Source organism: Trichomycterus rosablanca, chromosome 1 (assembly GCF_030014385.1).
Source record: "Trichomycterus rosablanca isolate fTriRos1 chromosome 1, fTriRos1.hap1, whole genome shotgun sequence".
NCBI classification, from domain to species: domain Eukaryota; kingdom Metazoa; phylum Chordata; class Actinopteri; order Siluriformes; family Trichomycteridae; genus Trichomycterus; species Trichomycterus rosablanca.
This window is the reverse complement of record NC_085988.1, coordinates 12,427,610-12,454,822: the sequence shown is the minus strand read 5'-3', so window position 1 is coordinate 12,454,822 and position 27,213 is coordinate 12,427,610. Positions and strand designations below refer to the sequence as shown.

The window sequence follows — 27,213 nt, the reverse complement described above, 5'->3', positions numbered from 1 at the left end:
TTTTCGTCTTTGGTCTGGAGCACACGGCGTCCATTTTTTCCAAAAAAAGACCTGGAATGCTGATTCATCTGACCACAAAACACGTTTCCACTGTGTGATGGTCCATCCTAGATGCCTCCGAGCCCAGAGAAGTCGACGCCGCTTCTGGACATGGTTAACATAAGGCTTATTTTTTGCACAGTAAAGTGTTAAGTATCCTTTGTGCAGTAACTCTGTATTGTAGAGCTTGATAAAGGTTTGATAAAGTAATCCCTCACCCATGTGGTTATATCAGATATTGTTGAGTGGTGGTTCTTGATGCCGTCTGAGGGATGGAAGATCACGAGCGTTCAGCTTAAGTTTTAGCTCTTGGTCTTTACGCACTGAAATTCCTCCTGAATCCTTGAATTACTTCATCAAACCTTTATCAAGCTCTACAATACAGAGTTACTGCGCAAATGCCACCTAAAACTTTACTGTGCAAAAAAGAAGCCTTATGTTAACCATGTCCAGAAGCGGCGTCGACTTCTCTGGGCTCAGAGGCATCTAGGATGGACCATCACACAGTGGAAACGTGTATTGTGGTCAGATGAATCAGCATTCCAGGTCTTTTTTTGGAAAAAATGACCAAAAATGACAGGGTCGGTCATGGTATGAGGGTGTGCCAGTGCCCTTGGAAAAGGTCATTTAAACTTCTTTGATGCATGACCAAAAGTATTCAGACACCACAAACCACATGACCAAAAGTATTCGGACACCACAAACTAAATGACCAAAAGTATTCAGACACCACAAACTACATGATCAAAAGTATTCAGACACCACAAACTACATGATCAAAAGTATTCAGACACCACCAACTACATGATCAAAAGTATTCAGACACCATCAATTACATGACCAAAAAAATTCAGACACCACAAACTAAATGACACCACAAACTACATGATCAAAAGTATTCGGACACCACCAACTACATGATCAAAAGTATTCAGACACCACCAACTAAATGATTAAAAGTATTCAGACACCATCAATTACATGACCAAAAATATTCAGACACAACAAACTAAATGACCAAAAGTATTCGGACACCACCAACTACATGATCAAAAGTATTCGGACACCACAAACTACATGATCAAAAGTATTCAGACACCACCAACTACATGATCAAAAGTATTCAGACACCATCAATTACATGACCAAAAATATTCAGACACAACAAACTAAATGACCAAAGGTAATCGGACACCACCAACTACATGATCAAAAGTATTCGGACACCACCAACTACATGATCAAAAGTATTCAGACACCACCAACTACATGATCAAAAGTATTCAGACACCATCAATTACATGACCAAAAATATTCAGACACCACCAACTACATGATCAAAAGTATTCGGACACCACAAACTACATGATCAAAAGTATTCAGACACCACCAACTACATGATCAAAAGTATTCAGACACCATCAATTACATGACCAAAAATATTCAGACACAACAAACTAAATGACCAAAGGTAATCGGACACCACCAACTACATGATCAAAAGTATTCGGACACCACCAACTACATGATCAAAAGTATTCAGACACCACCAACTACATGATCAAAAGTATTCAGACACCATCAATTACATGACCAAAAATATTCAGACACCACAAACTAAATGACCAAAAGTATTCGGACACCACCAACTACATGATCAAAAGTATTCAGACACCACAAACTACATGATCAAAAGTATTCAGACACCACAAACTACATGATCAAAAGTATTCAGACACCACCAACTACATGATCAAAAGTATTCAGACACCATCAATTACATGACCAAAAATATTCAGACACCACAAACTAAATGACCAAAAGTATTCGGACACCACCAACTACATGATCAAAAGTATTCGGACACCACAAACTACATGACCAAAAGTATTCAGACACCACAAACTACATGATCAAAAGTATTCAGACACCACAAACTACATGATCAAAAGTATTCGGACACCACCAACTACATGATCAAAAGTATTCAGACACCACAAACTAAATGACCAAAAGTATTCGGACACCACCAACTACATGATCAAAAGTATTCAGACACCACAAACTACATGATCAAAAGTATTCAGACACCACAAACTACATAACCAAAAGTATTCGGACACCACAAACAACATGATCAAAAGTATTCAGAAACCACAAACTACATGATCAAAAGTATTCGGACACCACCAACTACATGATCAAAAGTATTCGGACACCACAAACTACATGATCAAAAGTATTCAGACACCACCAACTACATGATCAAAAGTATTCAGACACCATCAATTACATGACCAAAAATATTCAGACACCACAAACTAAATGACCAAAAGTATTCGGACACCACCAACTACATGATCAAAAGTATTCAGACACCACAAACTACATGACCAAAAGTATTCGGACACCACAAACTACATGATCAAAAGTATTCAGACACCACAAACTACATGATCAAAAGTATTCAGACACCACAAACTACATGATCAAAAGTATTCAAACACCATCAACTACATGATCAAAAGTATTCAGACACCACAAACTACATGATCAAAAGTATTGGGACACCACCAACTACATGATCAAAAGTATTCAGACACCACAAACTAAATGACCAAAAGTATTCGGACACCACCAATTACATGATCAAAAGTATTCAGACACCACAAACTACATGATCAAAAGTATTCAGACACCACAAACTACATGACCAAAAGTATTCAGACACCACAAACTACATGATCAAAAGTATTCAGAAACCACAAACTACATGATCAAAAGTATTCGGACACCACCAACTACATGATCAAAACTATTCAGACACCACAAACTAAATGACCAAAAGTATTCGGACACCACCAACTACATGATCAAAAGTATTCGGACACCACAAACTACATGATCAAAAGTATTCAGACACCACCAACTACATGATCAAAAGTATTCAGACACCATCAATTACATGACCAAAAATATTCAGACACAACAAACTAAATGACCAAAGGTATTCGGACACCACCAACTACATGATCAAAAGTATTCGGACACCACAAACTACATGATCAAAAGTATTCAGACACCATCAATTACATGACCAAAAATATTCAGACACAACAAACTAAATGACCAAAGGTATTCGGACACCACCAACTACATGATCAAAAGTATTCGGACACCACAAACTACATGATCAAAAGTATTCAGACACCACAAACTACATGATCAAAAGTATTCAGACACCACCAACTACATGATCAAAAGTATTCAGACACCACCAACTACATGACCAAAGTATTCAGACACCACAAACTACATGATCAAAAGTATTCAGACACCACAAACTACATGATCAAAAGTATTCAGACACCATCAACTACATGATCAAAAGTATTCAGACACCACAAACTACATGATCAAAAGTATTCAGAAACCACAAACAACATGATCAAAAGTATTCAGACACCATCAACTACATGATCAAAAGTATTCAGACACCACCAACTACATGATCAAAAGTATTCAGAAACCACAAACAACATGATCAAAAGTATTCAGACACCATCAACTACATGATCAAAAGTATTCAGAAACCACAAACAACATGATCAAAAGTATTCAGACACCATGAATTACATGACCTAAAATATTCAGACACCACAAACTAAATGACCAAAAGTATTCGGACACCACCAACTACATGATCAAAAGTATTCGGACACCACAAACTACATGATCAAAAGTATTCAGACACCACAAACTAAATGACCAAAAGTATTCAGACACCATCAATTACATGATCAAAAGTATTCAGACACCACCAACTACATGATCAAAAGTATTCAGACACCACCAACTACATGATCAAAAGTATTCAGACACCATCAACTACATGATCAAAAGTATTCGGACACCACAAACTACATGACCAAAAATATTCAGACACCACAAACTAAATGACCAAAAGTATTCGGACACCACCAACTACATGATCAAAAGTATTCAGACACCACCAACTACATGATCAAAAGTATTCAGACACCACCAACTACATGATCAAAAGTATTCAGACACCACAAACTACATGATCAAAAGTATTCGGACACCACCAACTACATGATCAAAAGTATTCAGACACCACCAACTACATGATCAAAAGTATTCAGACACCACAAACTACATGATCAAAAGTATTCAGACACCACCAACTACATGATCAAAAGTATTCAGACACCCCAAACTACATGATCAAAAGTATTCGGACACCACCAACTACATGATCAAAAGTATTCAGACACCACAAACTACATGATCAAAAGTATTCAAACACCATCAACTACATGATCAAAAGTATTCAGACACCACAAACTACATGATCAAAAGTATTCGGACACCACCAACTACATGATCAAAAGTATTCAGACACCACAAACTAAATGACCAAAAGTATTCGGACACCATTAACTACATGATCAAAAGTATTCAGACACCACAAACTACATGATCAAAAGTATTCAGACACCACAAACTACATGACCAAAAGTATTCGGACACCACAAACTACATGATCAAAAGTATTCAGAAACCACAAACTACATGATCAAAAGTTTTCGGACACCACCAACTACATGATCAAAACTATTCAGACACCACAAACTAAATGACCAAAAGTATTCGGACACCACCAACTACATGATCAAAAGTATTCGGACACCACAAACTACATGATCAAAAGTATTCAGACACCACCAACTACATGATCAAAAGTATTCAGACACCATCAATTACATGACGAAAAATATTCAGACACAACAAACTAAATGACCAAAAGTATTCGGACACCACCAACTACATGATCAAAAGTATTCGGACACCACAAACTACATGATCAAAAGTATTCGGACACCACAAACTACATGATCAAAAGTATTCAGACACCACCAACTACATGATCAAAAGTATTCGGACACCACAAACTACATGATCAAAAGTATTCAGACTTCATCAATTACATGACCAAAAATATTCAAACACCACAAACTAAATGACCAAAGGTATTCGGACACCACCAACTACATGATCAAAAGTATTCGGACACCACAAACTACATGATCAAAAGTATTCAGACACCACCAACTACATGATCAAAAGTATTCAGACACCACAAACTACATGATCAAAAGTATTCAGACACCACAAACTACATGATCAAAAGTATTCAGACACCATCAACTACATGATCAAAAGTATTCAGACACCACAAACTACATGATCAAAAGTATTCAGACACCACAAACTACATGATCAAAAGTATTTAGACACCATCAACTACATGATCAAAAGTATTCAGAAACCACAAACAACATGATCAAAAGTATTCAGACACCATGAATTACATGACCTAAAATATTCAGACACCACAAACTAAATGACCAAAAGTATTCGGACACCACCAACTACATGATCAAAAGTATTCGGACACCACAAACTACATGATCAAAAGTATTCAGACACCATGAATTACATGACCTAAAATATTCAGACACCACAAACTAAATGACCAAAAGTATTCGGACACCACCAACTACATGATCAAAAGTATTCGGACACCACAAACTACATGATCAAAAGTATTCAGACACCACCAACTACATGATCAAAAGTATTCAGACACCATCAATTACATTACCAAAAATATTCAGACACCACAAACTAAATGACCAAAAGTATTCGGACACCACCAACTACATGATCAAAAGTATTCAGACACCACAAACTACATGATCAAAAGTATTCAGACACCACCAACTACATGATCAAAAGTATTCAGACACCACAAACTACATGATCAAAAGTATTCAGACACCACCAACTACATGATCAAAAGTATTCAGACACCACAAACTACATGATCAAAAGTATTCAGACACCATCAATTACATGACCAAAAATATTCAGACACCACAAACTAAATGACCAAAGATATTCGGACACCACCAACTACATGATCAAAAGTATTCGGACACCATCAATTACATGACCAAAAATATTCAGACACCACAAACTAAATGACCAAAGATATTCGGACACCACCAACTACATGATCAAAAGTATTCGGACACCATCAATTACATGATCAAAAGTATTCAGACACCACCAACAACATGATCAAAAGTATTCAGACACCATCAATTACATGACCAACAGTATTCAGACACCACAAACCACATGATTAAAAGTATTCAGACACCACAAACTACATGATCAAAAGTATTCAGACACCACCAACTACATGACCAAAAGTATTCGGACACCACAAACTACACAAAAGTATTCGGACACCACCAACTACATGACCAAAAGTATTCGGACCCCACCAACTACATGACCAAAAGTATTCGGACACCACAAACTACATGACCAAATGTATTCGGACACCACAAACTACATGACCAAATGTATTCGGACACCATACTGTTATTGTTTAGCATTTGCTCAGCACTAAATGTTACATGTTTATTTTAATTAATAGGTATAACCGAATTTAGCTTAGCTTAGTTAAGCTTTATTAATGCCACTAGAGACTTTTCACCTAAAATGAGTTGGTTAATCAAGAGTCTTGTTACAGAAATGATCATAAAACATTAGAGCCATAATAAATCATGCTACTGTTACTTTCATACTTAAGTACATTTGAAGGTAAATTTAGTTTAGTACTTTTACTCAAGTGGAGGTAAAGAGTATTTTTACTTTTACTGGAGTAATATGTTACCTTGGATATCTCTACTTTAAATCAACTACATGGTTTGTGTACCTTGTCCACCACTTACATTAGACAAAATGAACGTATGCATATTCATAGTGAATTCATTAATGTATTACATGTAGGAATCAATGATTAATCACTCATGAAATAAGAAATGAATGAAGCTATTTCATGTACCTGCACTATAATGTTTTGATATGGGAGTGTGTTTATGAATCTGTTCATTCAGTGCAGGTAAACCTTATGAATCCAGCCACATGGTTTAGTGTTTAATCAAAATCATTATTATTATGAATCCTCAGGAAAGTGAAGGGAGATTAGTTTATGTAAAAAACAAAACATAAAAAAACTTTAATCTCTGTACTGTATATTGTCTCTACTGCTTAATGATATGGCATCATGTAATGTATGCTAATATAATGTACTGTGTGTTAAGAAGAACAACCTATTAACAAGTCATTATAAACATCAATCTTCCACTTTATATACCAAATACATTAAAGCAGATGCAGTAAATGTAAACGCAGGTGAAAATACCCAGAAATTGTACAAACTTTTATTATTTGCCATTTAATATTTCATTCACTGCTGCCTGTCCCATATGAGAACATGACAGCGCCGGGTTTGTTTGGAACTATTGGAGAGTTACATGAACCACGTGACCGCGTAGCAGCGAGATCAAGGAGTGTCACAACTCTCTCTATCTACAGCTCTGGTTTACACCAGTTCCTTTGTTGTAGCTAGGAAATCTCTGTTAACAGTGGAATCTTCCACTGTCCTATAAGCTCACTGATGGGAGTATAAAGGGTGATTATTTTCTTTCCATCTTATCGCATTCACTATGTTTCTATGTGAGACTTTGTCAGTGCGATCTTTCTCTGCATATGAGAATGAAACTCTTTTCTACTTATAATCCATTAAGGGTTTTTTCTACCGCAGTTCTTACGAGTCACCAACTACATGACCAAAAGTATTCAGACACCACCAACTACATGACCAAAAGTATTCAGACACCATCAACTACATGACCAAAAGTATTCAGACACCATCAACTACATGACCAAAAGTATTCAGACACCATCAACTACATGACCAAAAGTATTCGGACACCACAAACTACATGACCACAAATATTCAGACACCACCAACTACATGACCAAAGTATTCAGACACCACAAACTACATGACCAAAAGTATTCGGACACCACCAACTACATGACCAAAAGTTTTCGGACATAATTTTGGCCTTTTTGTCCATCATCAGGGTGACTTAATGTGCACAAGTTTTCACAGGCTACAAACTAATAACAATGGACACTCACTGAGCACTTTATTAGGAACATCTATTTGGTACATATTTGATTTATTATTGTATATTTGTATTGTTTGTACTTGTTACTGACAGGTTTTGAGTTAGCATCATGTACTGTACTTCCCAAAAAACTTTAAAAACTTTAAATTAATAAAACATTTGTGACTTTGGGGGCGTATAAACCCAGAACGCGTCCTCCTCTCGCGTCTCTATGTCAGGTGGCGTCTGTAATAAATGTATGATTAAATGCCGGCAGGGTGCCGATCTCCCCGAGGCCTGGATACCATCTCACATGAAAAACGAATGTAATGATACGTTATGAGAAGATCTTAGGACACGCCTACCCCACAGTACTCTCTCTTCCACCTTTCTGATCCAGACGTCTGCAATTAGACGACCTGAATCCATCAGCGATCTCCTGGCGATATGATGAAAATCATTTCCTCGCCATCGACATGAAAATGGATCAAACACACCACCCAGGAAGTGCTCGTAACTCCTGCACTACAGAAAAATCCACACTGCGTGGACAAAAGTAAGTTTACACCCCTTCCAGTTACAGTGTGGGGTTCAGATGTTTCAGCCACACTCACTGCTCACAGTTGTAGACAATTAAAAATATATAATAAATTACAAATTACAAATGTGTGGGAACAAAAACAACACCCCTGAACACCATGAAGGTTTGGAAACTACACTATATTGCCAAAAGTATTCGCTCGTCTGCCTTCACACGCATATGAACTTGAGTGACTCCCATTCTTAATCCATAGGGTTTAATATGATGTCGACCCACCCTTTGCAACTATAACAGCTTCAACTCTTCTGGGAAGGCTTTCCACAAGGTTTGGGAGTGTGTGAATTTTAGACCATTCTTCCAGAAGCACATTTGTGAGGTCAGACACTGATGTTGGACGAGAAGGCCTGGCTCACAGTCTCCGCTCTAATTCATCCCAAAGGTGTTCTATCAGGTTGAGGTAAGGACTCTGTGCAGGCCAGTCAAGTTCATCCACACCAAACTCACTCATCCATGTCTTTATGGACCTTGATTTGTGCACTGGTGCGCAGTCATGTTGGATCAGGAAGGGGTCATCCCCAAACTGTTCCCACAAAGTTGGGAGCATGAAATTGTCCAAACTCTCTTGGTATGCTGAAGCATTAAGCGTTTCTTTCATTGGAACTAAGGGGCCGAGCCCAACTCCTGAAAAATACCCCCACACCATAATCCCCCCTCCACCAAACTTTACACTCGGCACAATGCAGTCAGACAAGTACCGTTCTCCTGGCAACCGCCAAACCCAGACTCTTTCATCGGATTGCCAGACGGAGAAGCGTGATTTGTCACTCCAGAGAACACATCTCCACTGCTCTAGAGTCCAGTGGCGGCGTGCTTTATACCACTGCATACGACACTTTGCATTGCGCTTGGTGATGTAAGGCTTGGATGCAGCTGCTCGGCCATGAAAACCCATTCCATGAAGCTCTCTACACACTGTTCTTGAGCTCATCTGAAGGCCACATGAAGTTTGGAGGTCTGTAGCGATCGACTCTGCAGAAAGTTGGTGACCTCTGTCATTTTACGTGGTACCACTTCATGGCTGAGTTGCTGTCGTTCCCAATCGCTTCCACTTTGTTATAATAGCACTGACAGTCGACTGTGGAATATTTAGTTGCGAGGAAATTTCACGACTGGACTGCACAGGTGGCATCACGGTACCATGCTGGAATTCACTGAGCTCCTGAGAGCGACCCATCCTTTCACTAATGTGTGTAGAAGCAGTCTGCATGCCTGGGTGCTTGGTTTTATACACCTATTACATCACCACAGTTTTTGCTTACTAAGATAACACAGTTAGCCTCAGGTCATTCAAACTGACGGGCTGAGACGGCACAACCCGCTAGCACGCCAGCTAACGTTCCCTCCGTGTACTGAGAATGGTTAAACTGTCTCCGACGAGCCTGAATTTACAAATAAACGACACTTTAGACAATTTAGACATGCCTTCTTCTCGAGAGTGTAGGACGATGTGAAATGTGTCTGTGTACAGAGAGCACAAGGTTTTCATACAGACCCTCAGTAACTAAAACATAGAAGAGGGAGCTGAAGGTGGCGCGGATGAAGATGCTGAGGATGGACAGCATTAGAAAGGAATTTTTTGGAGGGATGGAGCAGGTCGGACGTTTGGAGATTGAGATGGTTTGAGCATGTGCAGAGAAGGGATGAGAGTTATACTGAGAGATGGGTGCTCAGGCAGGAGGAGGCGGTTTATGGATGTGGTGAGGGAGGACATGTGGTCGGAGTGACGCAGGAGGATGTTCAGGACAGAGCGAGATGGAGATGAATGATCTGTTGTGGCTGTGGAGAGAAAGAGAGAGTGAGAATGAGAGTAAGAGAGAGAATGAAAACCTAGCTCTCTCTCTACACAGAGGCAGTTTACATCATCCTACACTCCCGAGAAGAGGACATGTCTAAATTCTTAGATTCCTTAAAAAAATTCTGAGTGATAATCTGACTGAATAACGAGGGAGCGTCCGACACTTCCTCAGCGCTGAAGGCAATCCCAGCATTCAGTGCGGGACAACTTTTCCCACCAAAAAACTACAAATAAGGCAAGCGAATGAAACGTGGAGCAACCAATGGATTTTTTTAAAAATGTAAATACATTATTGTTGATGTTTAGTTTGTATAAAGGTGCACAAGTGTCATTTATTTGTAAATTCAGACTCGCCAGGGACAAATGAACCATTTTCAGTACACGGAGGGAGACATTAGTAGGCGTGATAGCGGGTTGTGCCGCCTGAGGTGAGCTAAAACTGTATTGACGTATAAGTAGAGCATCTAAATAATCTGCCTTATGAGTTCCATGTCTTATAAGAATCCTCTCTACTGAGGCAGCTGCCCAAAAAGACATTAGGCAGCAAGGCAGGTCATTAGGTTTTCAGACAGACCCAGAGAGAGAGAATGAGAGTGAGAGAGAGAGAGAGAGAGTGAGAATGAGAGAGCTGGGACTGGTAGAGCAGGATTTGATTTGCATGTGTTGGATCTCCGTCTCCATAATAAACGTAGAGGACGCCGTGACCTGCAGAGAGACGAACAGAGAGACGCATTGAGCGTGCTGCATTAAGAGTGTGGACTTCTGGCCTCGTCCATAATAATACGGACACACTGGTGATTATAACACTGGTGTAGGCAGTTAAGGTACTGGACTAGCAATCAGAAGGGTGCTGGTTCAAACCCCACCACTGTCTAAGCTATTAAGGTTTAAGGGCCTTGCTCAATGGCCCAACAGTGGCAACCAGGCATCTGCCTATATGGACAAAAGTATTGAGACGCCCTTTCTAATGATTGAATGGTGTGCTACAGCCACAACAGTTGCTGATATATCAGTTATATAAAAGAAATAATGTGCTTTAAACTTTACAGCAACAGTTTAGGGAAGGGCCTTTCCTGTTACAGCAAAGACATGAAGAAAATCAAGAAACTCCAGATCCTACAAAACAGCTTTGGGATGAACTGGAACATCAACATAAGGGCAGTTGTAGCTTAGCGGTTTAGGTACTGGACTAGTAACCAGAAGATTGCCGGTTCAAGCCACACCTCTGCCAGGTTGCCACTGTTGGGCCCTTGAGCAAGGCCCTTAACCCTTAATTGCTTAGATTGCAACCACAGTAACTGCCATACAAATGCTGTCATCTTTTGACCGAATAGGCACAATGGTCAGGACCCCCACAGGACCACCACAGAGCAGGTATTATTTAGGTGGTGGATCATTCTCAGCACTGCAGTGACACTGACATGGTGGTGGTGTGTTAGTGTGTATTGTGCTGGTATGAGTGGATCAGACACAGCAGCGCCGCTGGAGTTTTTAAACACCGTGTCCACGCACTGTCCACTCTATTAGACACTCCTACCTAGTTGGTCCACCTTGTAGATGTAAAGTCAGAGACGATCGCTCATCTATTGCTGCTGTTTGAGTTGGTCATCTTCTAGACCTTCATCAGTGGTCGCAGGACGCTGCCCAAGGGGCGCTGTTGGCTGGATATTTTTGGTTGGTGGACTATTCTCAGTCCAGCAGTGACAGTGAGGTGTTTAAAAACTCCAGCAGCGCTGCTGTGTCTGATCCACTTATACCCCACAGACATATTTCAAAGTCTTGTGAGAAGCGTTCTTAAAAAAGCAGGGACGTCCATCAATCTCATGGTCAGGTGTCCAAATACTTTTGGCTGTACAGTAAATGCTCACATATACACAGCTTTGGGAAAATAGGAGTAGCCAATCCATCATCTGCATCATATTTGGGGGTGTGGAGGACGCCATGTACCCATTAGAAACACATACACACATACACACATACACACACAAACACACCAGACCCAATGAACACTTTTGGGATGAATTAGAATGTTGACTGGTTCAGAAGACAGACCTTGTGATCCAATAACTTCCTTTATCTTAAAAAAGTGTGGACGTGGGTCAGGCACTGCATCAGACATTAGCTCAGTCACTAGAGGAAATTCAGATCAGTCAATCCACCTACTGGCAACATGCTGTTCATATGTATGTAACACATGCCACACTATGCATAGACTGACCAAAACTGAACCCAGGTGACCAGGCTGAGCGGTCAGTGCGGCACTCACACTACCTGTTAACCGCATCTATTCACCACATTCAACTCAAGGACACACACACACACACACACACACACACACACACACACACTTAGTCTTAATGACCTATAGCGTAAAGCGCGCTCTCGTCTGCAGCTGAAGCGCGTCCCCGCGTTCTCGGCTCCGCGCTGCAGCTGAATGGTGGGTAACCATGACAACAGCGACAGCAGCAGGAGCAGCAGCAGCATTAGCGGCGGCGGCGGGAGCGCGCGCTTTTATGCCTTGGGTGCACGGACGGCGGCGCGCACACGCGACACACGCGCCGTGCGGCAAACACACCGGGACAGAACCGGGATCATAACTGGGATTAAACCGGAGACGTGGAGACCGGAGACGGATCACACGGGACAGGTGAGACGAGGGGTGGGGGTGTGAAGCGGGAGTGAAGCGGGAGTGAAGCTCGCGGTACGCGTGTGTGTTGGGACGCGATCGGTGTGTGTGTGTGTGTGTGTGTGTGTGTGTGTGTGTGTGTGTGTGTGTGTGTGTGTGTGTGTGTGTGTGTGTGTGTGTGTGAGAGAGAGAGAGACGAACGGACAGGTTTGTGACACACACTGTGCGGTCAAAATTATCTGGACACCTGAGCATGAGCTCGTTGGACGTGTGCTAAGACAAACGGTATTTAAACAGAGTAACATCTATGCGATCCTATGTGAAGACTTTGAAGTGTGTCTGTGGGAATTTGTGCCTGTTTAGTCATAAGCTCTGTGAACTGCTATGATATACACTGATCAGCCATAACATTAAAACCACCTCCTTGTTTCTACACTCACTGTCCATTTTATCAGCTCCACTTACCATATAGAAGCACTTTGTAGTTCTACAATTACTGACTGTAGTCCATCTGTTTCTCTGCATGCTTTGTTAGCCCCCTTTCACCCTGTTCTTCAATGGTCAGGACCCCCACAGAGCAGGTATTATTTAGGTGGTGGATCATTCTCAGCACTGCAGTGACACTGACTTGGTGGTGGTGTGTTAGTGTGTGTGAGCAGCGCTGCTGGAGTTTTTAAATACCGTGTTCACTCACTGTCCACTCTATTAGACACTCCTACCTAGTTGGTCCACCTTGTAGATGTAAAGTCAGAGACGATCGCTCATCTATTGCTGCTGTTTGAGTCGGTCATCTTCTAGACCTTCATCAGTGGTCACAGGACGCTGCCCATGGGGCGCTGTTGGCTGGATATTTTTGGTTGGTGGACTATTCTCAGTCCAGCAGTGACAGTGAGGTGTTTAAAAACTCCATCAGCGCTGCTGTGTCTGATCCACTCATACCAGCACAACACACACTAACACACCACCACCATGTCAGTGTCACTGCAGTGCTGAGAATGATCCACCACCTAAATAATACCTGCTCTGTGGTGGTCCTGTGGGGGTCCTGACCATTGAAGAACAGGGTGAAAGGGGGCTAAAAAGCATGCAGAGAAACAGATGGACTACAGTCAGTAATTGTAGAACTACAAAGTGCTTCTATATGGTAAGTGGAGCTGATAAAATGGACAGTGAGTGTAGAAACATGGAGGTGGTTTTAATGTTATGGCTGGTCGGTGTATATGAGTTTGAATAACAAATAGTCGCTATAACCACAACACTGAGGTTGACCATGCAATGGGAATAGGATTTGTCTAAAAGCCAAAACTTTAGGACCACATATCAGATATACTGCTGAAACTGCTCTGACCCACCAAGACATCTAAAGGACTTATTTACATTTTCAGCATTTAGCAGATGCTTTTATCCAAGGCGACTTACAATATACAGTTACAGTATACAGTTTGAGCAATTGAGGGTTAAGGGCCTTGCTCAAGGGCCCAACAGCAGCAACCTGGCAGTGGCTTGAGCAACTGATCACTGGTCCAGTACCTTAACCACTAGGCTACAGCTGGCCATTACCAGCAGCTTCTTTGACTTCTGTATGTTGTGAGGTGGATCATCTACAGCTCATCCTGGTGCATCACATGATCTTGGAGAGCCATCAGACCTTTCACTGCGACAATGTCCAGTTCCTGTGCCTGTTTACCCACTGTATGTTCTTTTGATGCTGGACAGGAGTTAGCATGGGCACCTTGACTGGCACAGAAGGGTTTATTGCACTGGCATGTTCACGTTATCACCAGGATTAAACCGATCTGCAGTTTAATCCACAGTAGATCTTCTAATGGTCCGGACCAGACACCACAGCGCTCACGTCCTCTGGTGTCAATGAGTCTTGGCTGCCCAAATGCCTGTCGGTGGTTTGTGGTCTCTCCTCGGTCCACCGTTGTTTTGGCACTCACAATGGCTACCTGTGAGCCTTTGCTGCTGTTTCGGAGATTCTTCGACCCAGTTGTCTGATCATAATGTCTTTATGCTGATCAGATCTTCTGCATCCAACAGGTGAACTACAAGGAACCACCATCGGTGTAATGTTTTGGCTGATCAGAGTATAGACCAGGGACGGCTCGTTATTTAGGGCGATCAGGCGACGCACCACCAAAGGGCGAAAGGGAAGACATTTTTCTATCACAGCTGTGACTGTTCTGGATAGTCAGTCTTGCCTCTGAATATCGTAGTCCAATCAGCGTCGAGTTGTGTTCCGTACAGTACCGCCCCTTTTGGGGCGATTTCAGTCGACTGAAAATCGCCCCAGATTGCTCTCATAGACTATCATGTTAAGGCTCTTTTTTTAACTGCAGGCGCTGCAATACAATCTGAATGGGTTCCGGGAGGGCTTGCACTTACGTTCTTGCGTCACACGCAACCTGGTGTAGCGAAATGCCATTCAGTCATAGTAGTAATCAGGATAAATGAACAACTAAAGAATTAGGGCCACCCAGACCAAATTTAAACATCAAGCAAGTATCTACAAAAGGGGGAAATCATATAAGTTACAAGTAAATTACAAGTAAGTGATGTAATTTTTAAATAGTAAATTGTGATTGCACTTATTGTATCTCCCCAATTGCTTAATTGTACTTCTTTATTCATTGCACATCAGCCCAGATGCCAATCTTTATTCTGGATCTGCTGCACCTAAAATAAAATGCTATCTGATGAAGACTGAATGAAATTGTTAGTGTGAAGGCTTTACTTAATTTTATGATTAATGGTAAAGCTGGTCTCTCTCCATGTTCAAAGTTATTTGTGAGGGCAAACTGACAGATGACTTAAGATGTTAATTATTTAAGCTTTAATTTACCCATTGAACGGGTCACCTTGGCCATCATCGCAACAATTGCCTCCCCCCCTTCCTGAGAGATCTGGCAGGAGCCGCCACTGGTATAGGCTATATTAAAAAATAGTTGCATGTGTATGGATGAATGGTTGGTGTTTAGCAGCGCTTCTTATTCTCGAGATAAAAATGAAGAACCAAAATTCTGCTGTACACACCTTTCAGTGTGTTGCTAACACTAAAGTGTTGGGGACTCATTTTAGTCCTGTTTTTAGAAATGACTGTTAATGTTGTCACGTCGTGGTGTAACGTTGTTGTGTTAGAATCATGAGTCATTTCCTGAGTCATGAGTGTAGTTGAGACATACGAATGTTGCAAGTCGCTTGCTAAGATTGTAGTGGGCTCAAACTCATGCCTTGTGACAACATCTCTTTTTCACATTTTTAAGGGTGATGGTGCTAGTCTGTGGTCCTTCTTGGTCATTAAGTACGCAGTGCACGAAGCAGAGGTTAGAAATCCAATTTTTAGTGTTACACCTTCTTTACAGGATCACATGATTGGTTAAACAGCCTAGCCATATATATATCTCAGAATTACAATCTCTGAATTTCATATAGTTAATCGTGATTAATCGCATTAAAAAAAATCTGTGTAAATGTTATAGAAAACAAGGATTTTTAAGTGAAATGTTACCATTAAAATGGTGAACACATTTTATGCTAAATGTACTTATGTTAAAAACTGCTGGGACAAGAGAAAACTGTAAGGGAGTTTTATTCACTCACATACTAGGCAGTAATACTATCCAGCAGAGACCCTCGACTTCGTATATATGTCAGATTGTAGGTTAAAATTTCTCCATCAGCAAACATTGTAGATCAGCGGTGCTTTAGGTGGGATAAGGCGTAGTTATTGTAACAGACTTTTCTGTGGTTGTATCGTGACAATGGTTTGATGGACGTTTCTACACGAAGTGAGTGTGTTTTGACCCTTTGGGGCTTCCATAGTTCATGGAATAGCATGCTTGGCTAACGACTCTAGCTGTCCGCTATTCGGTACCGTAACAGAAAAAGTAATAAAAGTGTTCTGCCCCCGACAACTTGTGAATATACCGTGTATTTATTTCTTTATTAAGAAAGTGCAGCACTATGACGCTCGGTTACATTTGAGAAACGCTGTGTTAATGAGAGATGCCGTGCACGGTCAAGTCTCAACATGAACTACGGATGACTCGCAGAGCCAAATAGAATTTGCGTTAACAGCACGATTTTTTTAATCGCTTTAAATTGAGATCGCGTTAATGCAATATTATCGCGTTAACTTCGACAGCCCTAATATATATATATATATATATATATATACACACCCATCAACCATAACATTAAAACATTAAAAGTAGTGTACTTTACCGCTGCAGCTGGGAGGGACTTCTTTATGCCAGTGCTTTTGTAACAGGATGTCCAACAAACTCCTGATGAAAATTAGAGATGGGACGATCGATCGGCTATGAATCGGTATCGGCCGATTTTTAATCAAAATATGCTATCGGCGATCGGCCGATATCTCCTAAAAGTAGACGATCCGATCGTGTGATATATAAAGATCATGTTAAGTTAACAGCTCAGTGGATTGATCCAGACGCCAACCATCACATCACCATTCATCAACCATCGTACAGAAACCACAGTGAAAGCTCTTCATGACCTAAAATAACATCATTAACTTTGTGCATCATACATACGATGTAATTTTGCTGATTGTAATATTTACTTTAAAAAGATAATTCAACCCGGTCACATCTGAGTCGATTCTATCAGCACGTTATATAAACTCCTGGTTCACTTTGGTAAATCGTAAGCGGTTCTTACTTGTGATGTAGATGAGAACAGAAAACGTTACAGAGCCAATCAGAGGCAAAAGTTTATTCATTAGCAAATTCGTTAGTTCAGGATCATCTGCTGAACTTTTAGCTCCTTAGACGGAACGAGTCTGACTCGGTTACAGATCTGTGGTAATAGCAGTTTAATTAAGCTTTTTAATTAAGCTTTTTAATGTAAGAGAGTCACACAAAATGTTCTGTAGTAGCTGGTGTTTATTTAAAACCACGACATTTAATTAATAACAGTAAACACGGAGAGATAACCGAGAAGAGAAACTTACGCTTGGCGAAAAATGAATCGACTCATGAATCAATGAATCACTTATAGCGATACTGTGAACAAAGCGTATCTTCTAAGGGCACACACACACACAAACACACAAACACACACACGCACGCGCTGCTCCGGTTTATCTTCACTGTGAGGCTCTTTTTAAGTTTATTTATTTTATTTACTGCTAAACCCCCCCAACACCCCCTCCCCCCGATCGCAATCGGCTATCGGCCGATGTCCCTGAAAGGAGATCGCAGTTCGGAATCGGTGCCAAAAACCCCGATCGGCACATCTCTAATGAAAATAAATGGTCTCAATAATTACGGTCCTATAGTGTAAGCGTTCAGTTCAGTAAAGAAATGATGTGACAAGTTTTGTGTGAAGGAACTCTAGCGGCCAGCAAAGAGCTCTGACCTCAACCCCATTATCCACCTTTGGGATGAATTAGAATGTCTTTTTTTATTTATTGTCAGTGCCTGACCTAATTAATTTCCCAAAGGAGAGGAGGCTGTTATAGATGCAAGGGGTGGGTGGCATCAAAGGTGTGCCGGTCTATCAAAGCTTTTTACCCATTTGCTTAGTCAGTTTTACTTCTGGGGGGATTTTGTGGAACCAGTTGATGCAGAACATGGAGGTGAGGCTGTGCTACACCCACTCAGAAGTTTCCTCTGGGTAATCTACCAAAAACATACCAGTAGGTGCACTGGCTGTTCTTAACTGCCCCCTGAGTGTGATTAACATGCACCATGACCATATGTAGTGGAAGGCAGTTGTAGCCTAGTGGTTAAGGTACTGGACTAGTAATCAGAAGGTTGCCGGTTCAAGCTCCACTGTTGGGCCCTTGAGCAAGGCCCTTAGCCCTCAATTGCTTAGACCGTATACTGTCACAGTAATGTAAGTTGCTTTGGATAAAAGCGTTTGCTAAGTGCTGAAAATGTAAATGTAAATATAGTATTCTCCCGCCCACTGTTTCCATGACCTTGATGAGGATAATGCAGGCAGTGAGGATGAATAAATGAAACTGCTAGTGTAGGTGCTTCACATCTCAAGGTTCCCAGGGTTCTGGGTTTGATCCTGGAGATAATAAAGTCCCCCTAGTGAGTGTAAGTGTGTGTGTGTTGTGCCCTGTGATGGACTGGCAACTTTTTGCCCAGTGAATCGAACCCACTGCCACCCTGAATAAGAACACAGTTTCTGTTTAACTGGTCTAACACCAGTGGTTTTATTTATGGTTCGGTTTATTCTGATAACTGGTTATGATGGTGATGTTTATATTTTAAACAGTTGCACCAGTTAGTCAGGTTTATTGCCGTCCTTGAACTCAGCTCCGTTTTGTCGTGGTCTGTCTGTCTGTCTTTCTGTTTATCTATCTGTCTGTCTGTATGTCTGTCTATCATGTATGTATGTATGTATCTGTCTGTCTATCTATCTGTCTGTGTCTGTATGTCTGTCTATCATGTATGTATGTATCTGTCTGTCTATCTGTCTGTCTGTCTGTCTGTCTGTCTGTCTGTCTGTCTGTCTGTCTGTTCGTCCTGTCTATCTGTCTGTCTGTCTATCTGTCTGTCTATCTATCTGTCTGTTTGTCTGTCTGTCTGTCTGTATGTCTTTATGTATGTATGTCTATCATTTATGTATGTATCTGTCTGTCTGTCTATGTATCTATCTTTCTGTCTGTCTATCTGCCTGTCTGTCTATCCATCTATCCATCTGTCTATCTGTCTGTCTGTCTGTCTGTCCATCCATCCGTCTGTCTATCTAGCTATTTGTCTGTCTATCTATCTGTCTGTCTGTCCGTCCGTCTGTCCGTCCATTGTTTTATCTGACTCTCTGTCTTTCTTTCTTTCTTTCTGTCTGTCTGTCTGTCTGTCTGTCTGTCTTTCTGTATGTTTGTATGTTTGTATGTTTGTATGTTTGTCTATCATTTATGTATGTATCTGTCTTGCCGACACTTTCTAATCTTGCCTTTTTATTTATTTATTTATTTTGAAGACTACAGTGACCTCAGCCTGTTCTTATCTTGCAGGAGCTTTTCACAGCTTTGGACTACTGGACCATAGGTTTATGGTCCCTCTGTGCTGTTTGTGGTCAGTTTAAGCATAGGTTTTACTCAGTCTAAGCCAGTTTGTGGTACTACTACTCTGGTGTCTGGTTCTGATTGTGTGGTCGGTTTATGGTCACTTTGTGCTGGTTGTGGTCAGTCTGAGTCTGTAGTAAGTCTAAGCCTGTTTGTGGCTGGTCTGTGCCAGTTTGAGGTCAGTCTAAGCTTGTTTGTGGTTGGTCTGTGCCAGTTTGAGGTTAGTAAAAATTGTGACTTTGTAGTCACTCTATGCCTGTTTGTCGACTGTCTGAGCTGGTTTGAGGTCAGTCTAAGCTAGTGTGTGGTCAGTCTAAGCCTGTTTGAGGTCAGTCTGAGATGGCTGTAGTGAGTCTGTATGTTGACTGTCTGAGATGGTTTGTGGTCAGACTAAGCCTGTTTCTGATCTGGCTGTAGACAGTCTAAGCCTGGTTAGTCTGAAACAGTTGTGGTCAGACTCAGTTTGAAGTCAGTCTGAGCCAGTTTGAGAACAGTCTAAGTCTGTTTTCTGAACTTGTGTGATTTCAGCTGTAGTTTAGGCCTGTTTGTGGTCAGTCTAAGCCTGTTTAAGGTCAGTCTAGGCCTATTTGTGGTCAGTCCATTCCTGTTTAAAAGTGTTTTTGAACCTCTGTTTGCTTAGCCTGATCCTGATCTTAGTCCTGGACCGATTTTCGGTTAGTCAGACCATGTGATTGGTCCAGTAGTGCAGATCTGTGTTGGCTGGTGATGACCACTGGTGTAAAATAATATCTACATCATTCTTCAGGAACTCGCTGAGTCCAGGTATGTAACTCTTATGTAAAAAAGTAGTTAGTCTAGGCCTGTTTGTGGTCAGTCTAGGCCTGTTTAAGGTCAGTATAAGCCTATTTGTGGTCAGTCTAGGGCTGTTTAAAAGTGTTTTTGAACCTCTGTTTGCTTAGTCTGATCCTGTCTGTGTTTTTTTCCTAAAACCTTCCCCCTCTGATCTTAGTTCCAGACTGATTTTCGGGTGGTCAGACCATGTGAGTGGTCCAGTAGTCCAGATCTGTGTTGGCTGATGATGACCACTGTTATAAAATCATATCTACATCATTCTTCAGCAATTCGCTGAGTCCAGTTATGTAACTCTTGACTGCAAGTCATCGCTAAACATGAAGACCTGCTCTGGAACGTGAAATGCATATTAATACATAACAGTGTCCTTCATTCTTTATACAGCTTATTAAACACGTACATACACTGTACAGCCAAAAGTAATGCTCATGAGCTTGCTGGACGTCTCATTTTAACCTCTGTGTGATGTTTTCATCTAGAACAACAGACGCTCTTCCGAGTCTGTGTATGGGAATTTGTGCCTGTTCAGTCAAAAGAGCATTTGTATGGCTTGGTCAAGAAAGTTGAGTGAGGTTGAGGTCAGGGCTCTGTGCAAGACAGTGGAATTCGAGCTTCTTTATGTCTTTATAAAGCTTGCTTTGTGCACAGGAAAGCAAAGGTCCTTCCCTAAACTGTTTGCTGCAAAGTTGGATGCATATAATTTCCTTCATATATTTAATTTATTACACCTGTTAGTAATTGCTGTGTTTTTGAGACAGTGCAAGCCTAGTAGGTAGAGCTTTGGGCTATCAGTAGGGAGATCGGCGGTTCAAATCCAGGTTCTGCCATGCAGCCACTGTTGGGCCCTTGAGCAAGGCCCGTAACCCTGTCTGCTCCAGGGGCGCCGTACGATGGCTGACTCTGCACTTTGACCCCAGCTTCCAAACAAGCTAAGATATGTATATATGACAAATAAAGGCGTTCTCCTTCTTCTAAAACACATGAATTCTTTAGTCGAGCGAACATGCACTTATCCGGGTTCAGATCATGTCTGGTGCGGTTTCACCTCACGTCTCTGACATTTATCCCGGTCCCTAAGTGGACTGTAGTAAATGTAAACATTCACGGTGAATAATGCAGTACCAGGACGGCGTGCTAAACCTCCACTGATGTGCCCGGTCGTACGCTCTGTCTCTGAAAAGAGAAACACTAAGTGGAATGCAGTCAGCTATTTAAAAAAAGAGAATGCGCCGATGCCGATGCTGATGATAGCATTAAAAAGCATGGGTCAGTGTGTCCCTAATCCCTAATTCATTGGTGTCTATATTTTGTGATTTTATCAAACAAAATGTCCCAGAGCTGTTAGACTGTTAGGGTTTTAACTGGTTAGCCACTACTGTGTGAATTTACTCCTTTTACTAAGAGGATAATGGCTCTCACTGTGTTTCAGTGTGTTCCTAGAGGATTGGACATGGCTTTGTATATTTTAAACTCTCTTTTGGATTGTGTTCAGAAAGGACGCTCACATTTAATGATAAGCTTCACTATATGGCCAAAAGTATTTGGACACCTGATTACAAGCAAATGTTTTTTTTTTTTTTCCTTTTTTTCTCCCACTTTAGCGTGTCCAATTTCTGCCCGTCAATCATCCTCTCACTAATGCTTGTCCCTGCTCCTGATTGGGAAGGACGAGGCTGCTCCAAGCCCCCTCCGACACGTGCACAGCAATCGAACATCTTATCACCTACACTTGACGAGTGCAGTGCAGTACAGCGCTGTGTACGGAGAGCCACACCCTCTACCGCACTCCTTTCCCATCTCCGTGCAGGCACCACCAATCGGCCAGCAGAGGTCGTAATCGCACTAGTCTGAGAGAGAGTCCCCATCCGGCTTAATCGCGCCCCTATCTGAACAACAGGTCAATCGTTGTTCATGTGGCCGGCAAGGCAAGGCAGAGCCGAGATTCGATACGATGTATTTGAGATCTCAGCTCTGGTGAACAGCGTGTGTTTTACCACTGCGCCACCTGAGCGGCAGCAAATGGTATTAAACAGAGTGACCTCTGTGTGATCTTTTCAGCTAGAACTTCTCACAGACTTTGAAGTATGTCTGTAGGAAATTGTGCCCATTAAGTCAAAAGAGTCGTAGGTTGATGTTCTGGTTCATTCCAGAGCTGTTGAGTGGTGCTGAGGTCAGGGCTCTGTGCAGGACTCTGGAGTTTCTTTAATTCAATCGAGCTTTTCTTCATGTCTTTATAGAGCTTTGTGCACAGGGACACACTTTTATTAGGGGCGTAAGGCGGCGTCACACTGCACGATAGAACAATCTCCCAGGATTCTTGCTCTCATGTGATTTATGTAAATCCCTCTTCACTGGTGCAGCGGATCATCAGATTAACAGCATGATGCTGGAATGTCGAGGACAAAAGAATTGGGACGCCCCTTCTGATGACAACAATATCTAGCAGGTGTATTAAATCAATTATATGAGGGAAATTCTATGCAGCAGCAGTATACTTTGCAGCAACAGTTTAGGGAAGACCCTTTTCTTTCTTGTGCTCTATAAAGATGTGAAAAAAACCTGATTCCTGACCTCAGCTCCACTCAACATCTCTGGAATAAACTGAAACATCAACTGAGGCTCTCTTGACTGAAGCTATACTACACAGACATACTTTAAAGTCTTGTGAGAAACTTCTCAGAAGAGCAAACTGCAGCCTAGTGGTTAAGGTACTGGACGAGTTATCAGAATGTTGCTGGTTTAAGCCCCACCACTGCCAGGTTGCCACTGTTGGGCCCTTAAGTAAGGCCCTTAACCCTCATTTGCTTAGACAATATACTGTCACAGTACTATAAGTCGCTTTGGATACAAGCGTCTGCTAAATGCCAAAATGTAAATCTATGAAGACGTGAACAAAAGCTCAGTTTAAAGAAACTCCAGTGGCCCCAATGAACAGCTTTGTTTGACTGAACGGGCACAAATTCCCATACACAGACATACCTTAAAGTCATGTGAGAAGCCTCCTCAGAAGAGCGGCTGTTGTTCAAGCTGAATATCATTCAATGTTGTGTGTAACTGAACGTCCGACAAGCTCATGCCAAGCTGTTCAAATACTTTCAACCATATAGTGTATGGGGCAGAGAGGTTCACAAGTCACAAAATACGAGTCCGAGTCAAGTCATGAGTCTTTAGGCTAGAGTCCGAGTCAAGTCAATATAATCTACACAAAACATATATTGGAAATAGAAATAAACAAATAATCTGTAACTTCAGATAAAAAACAACAACAGATTAGCGAGTGTATTTTGCCGTTTTACTCCGTGCCTTTACTTTCCTAGTCATTGTGCAAATGAATGTAATTTCCGTAACAAGAAGGTTCCAGTTAAAAGCTTAAATTGATACGTTTTGTTTTCATTGCAAAACAAAAGTGTGCAATAAATCAGGCACAGCGGCCAAATCCAAAACACAGCAAAAAAATCATAACCACTGCTTACCTTAGCTTCTGTTCTTCCAGATACTATTAAATTTATAACCGTGTGTCCCATTAGGAATAGAATCCGTTATTTTGTAAATGTGCTTATAATTAAAAACCTCCAAACTTTTCCCAGATGTGAAATAAAACACGAACTCGTTAGAAAGCCGATCAAGCGTTTCATTACCACGTCATCTGTGTGATGCAAACTGAATGAATGCAAAAAACAGCATTTCTTACTAAACATTACAATCAGAAGGTCTGATTGGTTCAGAAAGCGGTTCTTTTAACCATTAGTGCCAATTCTGTAGGAGCGTTTCATTTACATTATCTGTTCCAGTGAAGTGCACTACGTAGGGTATTCCACCACTGTAAGTGAGAGTCCAATTCAAATGTAACGAAAATGTTCAAATGAAGTGAACTTCAAACTGTGTAGGGAGTAGGGAGCGACGCTTCATCACTACACCGGTAGCTGGCTGGAACATTTACACATTGCGTGTGTTGTGGGTGAAGACGGCCGGAGCGTTATTAGAGAGCAGAAAATTTATAATAATAATAACTAAATATACAGCAGACCCTTGACTTACGAATGTAATTGGTTCTAAAGGGCTGTTCTTTAGTCAAAATGTTCGTTAGTTAAACCTATTTTTCCCATAAGAAATCATGTAAATAGAATTAATCCGTGCCAGACCTCCCAAACCCCCCCTTACCAAAACCTTTCTGGTCTTAAATGGTCTTTTTTGTTATAAATACAAGTATATTTTCCCTTAAATCTTAAATTATAGAATAGATAATACTGTAATAAACAATAATAAACAACAATACACAGTAGTACTGTACATAAACACACACATCACATTTCAGTACAGTACGTGTGCTGTACCATACACCATAATACATTTCCTTCTTTTTATATAAAATGTATCTACCAGAAACAACAATTACTCTCATATTTCTCTATTATCTCCTTCTTTATTTCAGTAGTGTTGTATTTTGTAGGTGTAATTGCACGAAATAAAGAATACTTTACTGAGCCGAATTCCTTCTTCTCTCTCACTCACTGTCCCCGCTGTCTGATACACATTGACACCTACTGGCAGGAGTAATTATACAACAACAAATAGTGACTTTCTTTTCATTTTCTCAGCACTGTGTTTTCTCTGCACATTCTTTGGGGACGTTTTAATATTGAATTTTACAAAATATAAAGAAAACATTGGAAAAAAACTGTCAGCTGTCCAAATGTTCGCTCACTGTATATATATTTATATATACAGGGGTTGGACAAAATAACTGAAACACCTGTCATTTTAGTGTGGGAGGTTTCATGGCTAAATTGGACCAGTCTGGTGGCCAATCTTCATTAATTGCACATTGCACCAGTAAGAGCAGAGTGTAAAGGTTCAATTAGCAGGGTAAGAGCACAGTTTTGCTGAAAATATTGCAATGCACACAACATTATGGGTGACATACCAGAGTTCAAAAGAGGACAAATTGTTGGTGCACGTCTTGCTGGCGCATCTGTGACCAAGACAGCAAGTCTTTGTGATGTATCAAGAGCCACGGTATCCAGGGTAATGTCAGCATACCACCAAGAAGGACAAACCACATCCAACAGGATTAACTGTGGATGCAAGAGTAAGCTGTCTGAAAGGGATGTTCGGGTGCTAACCCGAATTGTATCCAAAAAACATAAAACCACGGCTGCCCAAATCACGGCAGAATTAAATGTGCACCTCAACTCTCCTGTTTCCACCAGATCTGTCCGTCGGGAGCTCCACAGGGTCAATATACACGGCCGGGCTGCTATAGCCAAACCTTTGGTCACTCGTGCCAATGCCAAACGTCGGTTTCAATGGTGCAAGGAGCGCAAATCTTGGGCTGTGGACAATGTGAAACATGTATTGTTCTCTGATGAGTCCACCTTTACTGTTTTCCCCACATCCGGGAGAGTTACGGTGTGGAGAAGCCCCAAAGAAGCGTACCACCCAGACTGTTGCATGCCCAGAGTGAAGCATGGGGGTGGATCAGTGATGGTTTGGGCTGCCATATCATGGCATTCCCTTGGCCCAATACTTGTGCTAGATGGGCGCGTCACTGCCAAGGACTACCGAACCATTCTGGAGGACCATGTGCATCCAATGGCGGTGCCGTGTATCAGGATGACAATGCACCAATACACACAGCAAGACTGGTGAAAGATTGGTTTGATGAACATGAAAGTGAAGTTGAACATCTCTCATGGCCTGCACAGTCACCAGATCTAAATATTATTGAGCCACTTTGGGGTGTTTTGGAGAAGCGAGTCAGGAAACGTTTTCCTCCACCAGCATCACGTAGTGACCTGGCCACTATCCTGCAAGAAGAATGGCTTAAAATCCCTCTGACCACTGTGCAGGACTTGTATATGTCATTTCCAAGACGAATTGACGCTGTATTGGCCGCAAAAGGAGGCCCTACACCATACTAATAAATTATTGTGGTCTAAAACCAGGTGTTTCAGTTATTTTGTCCAACCCCTGTATATATATATATATATAGAGAGAGAGAGAGAGACGGTTCGTGACGTCACGTGTTTCACAAATTTCGGTTCGTAATCCGAAATTTGTTCGTACGTTAAGTTGAAAAAGATCGTTCGTAACCCAAAATGTTTGTATGGTAATCGTTTGTAACTCAAGGGTCCACTGTATATATAATTGTCACACTTAACTAATGTTAACACATGCTGACACTAGCAACTTTTGTTGTTCACGATTTATTTTTTGCGAGTAATGAGTCGAGTC

The 27,213-nt window shown here is 41.3% G+C and overlaps 2 protein-coding genes across 2 annotated transcripts in view; one reads left to right on the top strand and one right to left on the bottom strand.

The window, feature by feature from the left end:
- LOC134309424 (collagen alpha-3(IX) chain-like) overlaps positions 1 to 12,976 on the bottom strand; it is a 75,033-nt gene extending 62,057 nt beyond the window's left edge. Inside the window, exon 1 of the mRNA XM_062990971.1 lies at positions 12,855 to 12,976. Coding sequence (XP_062847041.1) covers positions 12,855 to 12,976 — 122 coding nt within the window. The remainder of the gene's footprint in view (positions 1 to 12,854) is intronic.
- A 16-nt stretch (positions 12,977 to 12,992) lies between these two features.
- fam135b (family with sequence similarity 135 member B) overlaps positions 12,993 to 27,213 on the top strand; it is a 105,041-nt gene continuing 90,820 nt past the window's right edge. The window contains exon 1 of the mRNA XM_063018054.1: positions 12,993 to 13,139. The gene's annotated coding sequence lies outside the window, so the exon portion shown is untranslated. The remainder of the gene's footprint in view (positions 13,140 to 27,213) is intronic.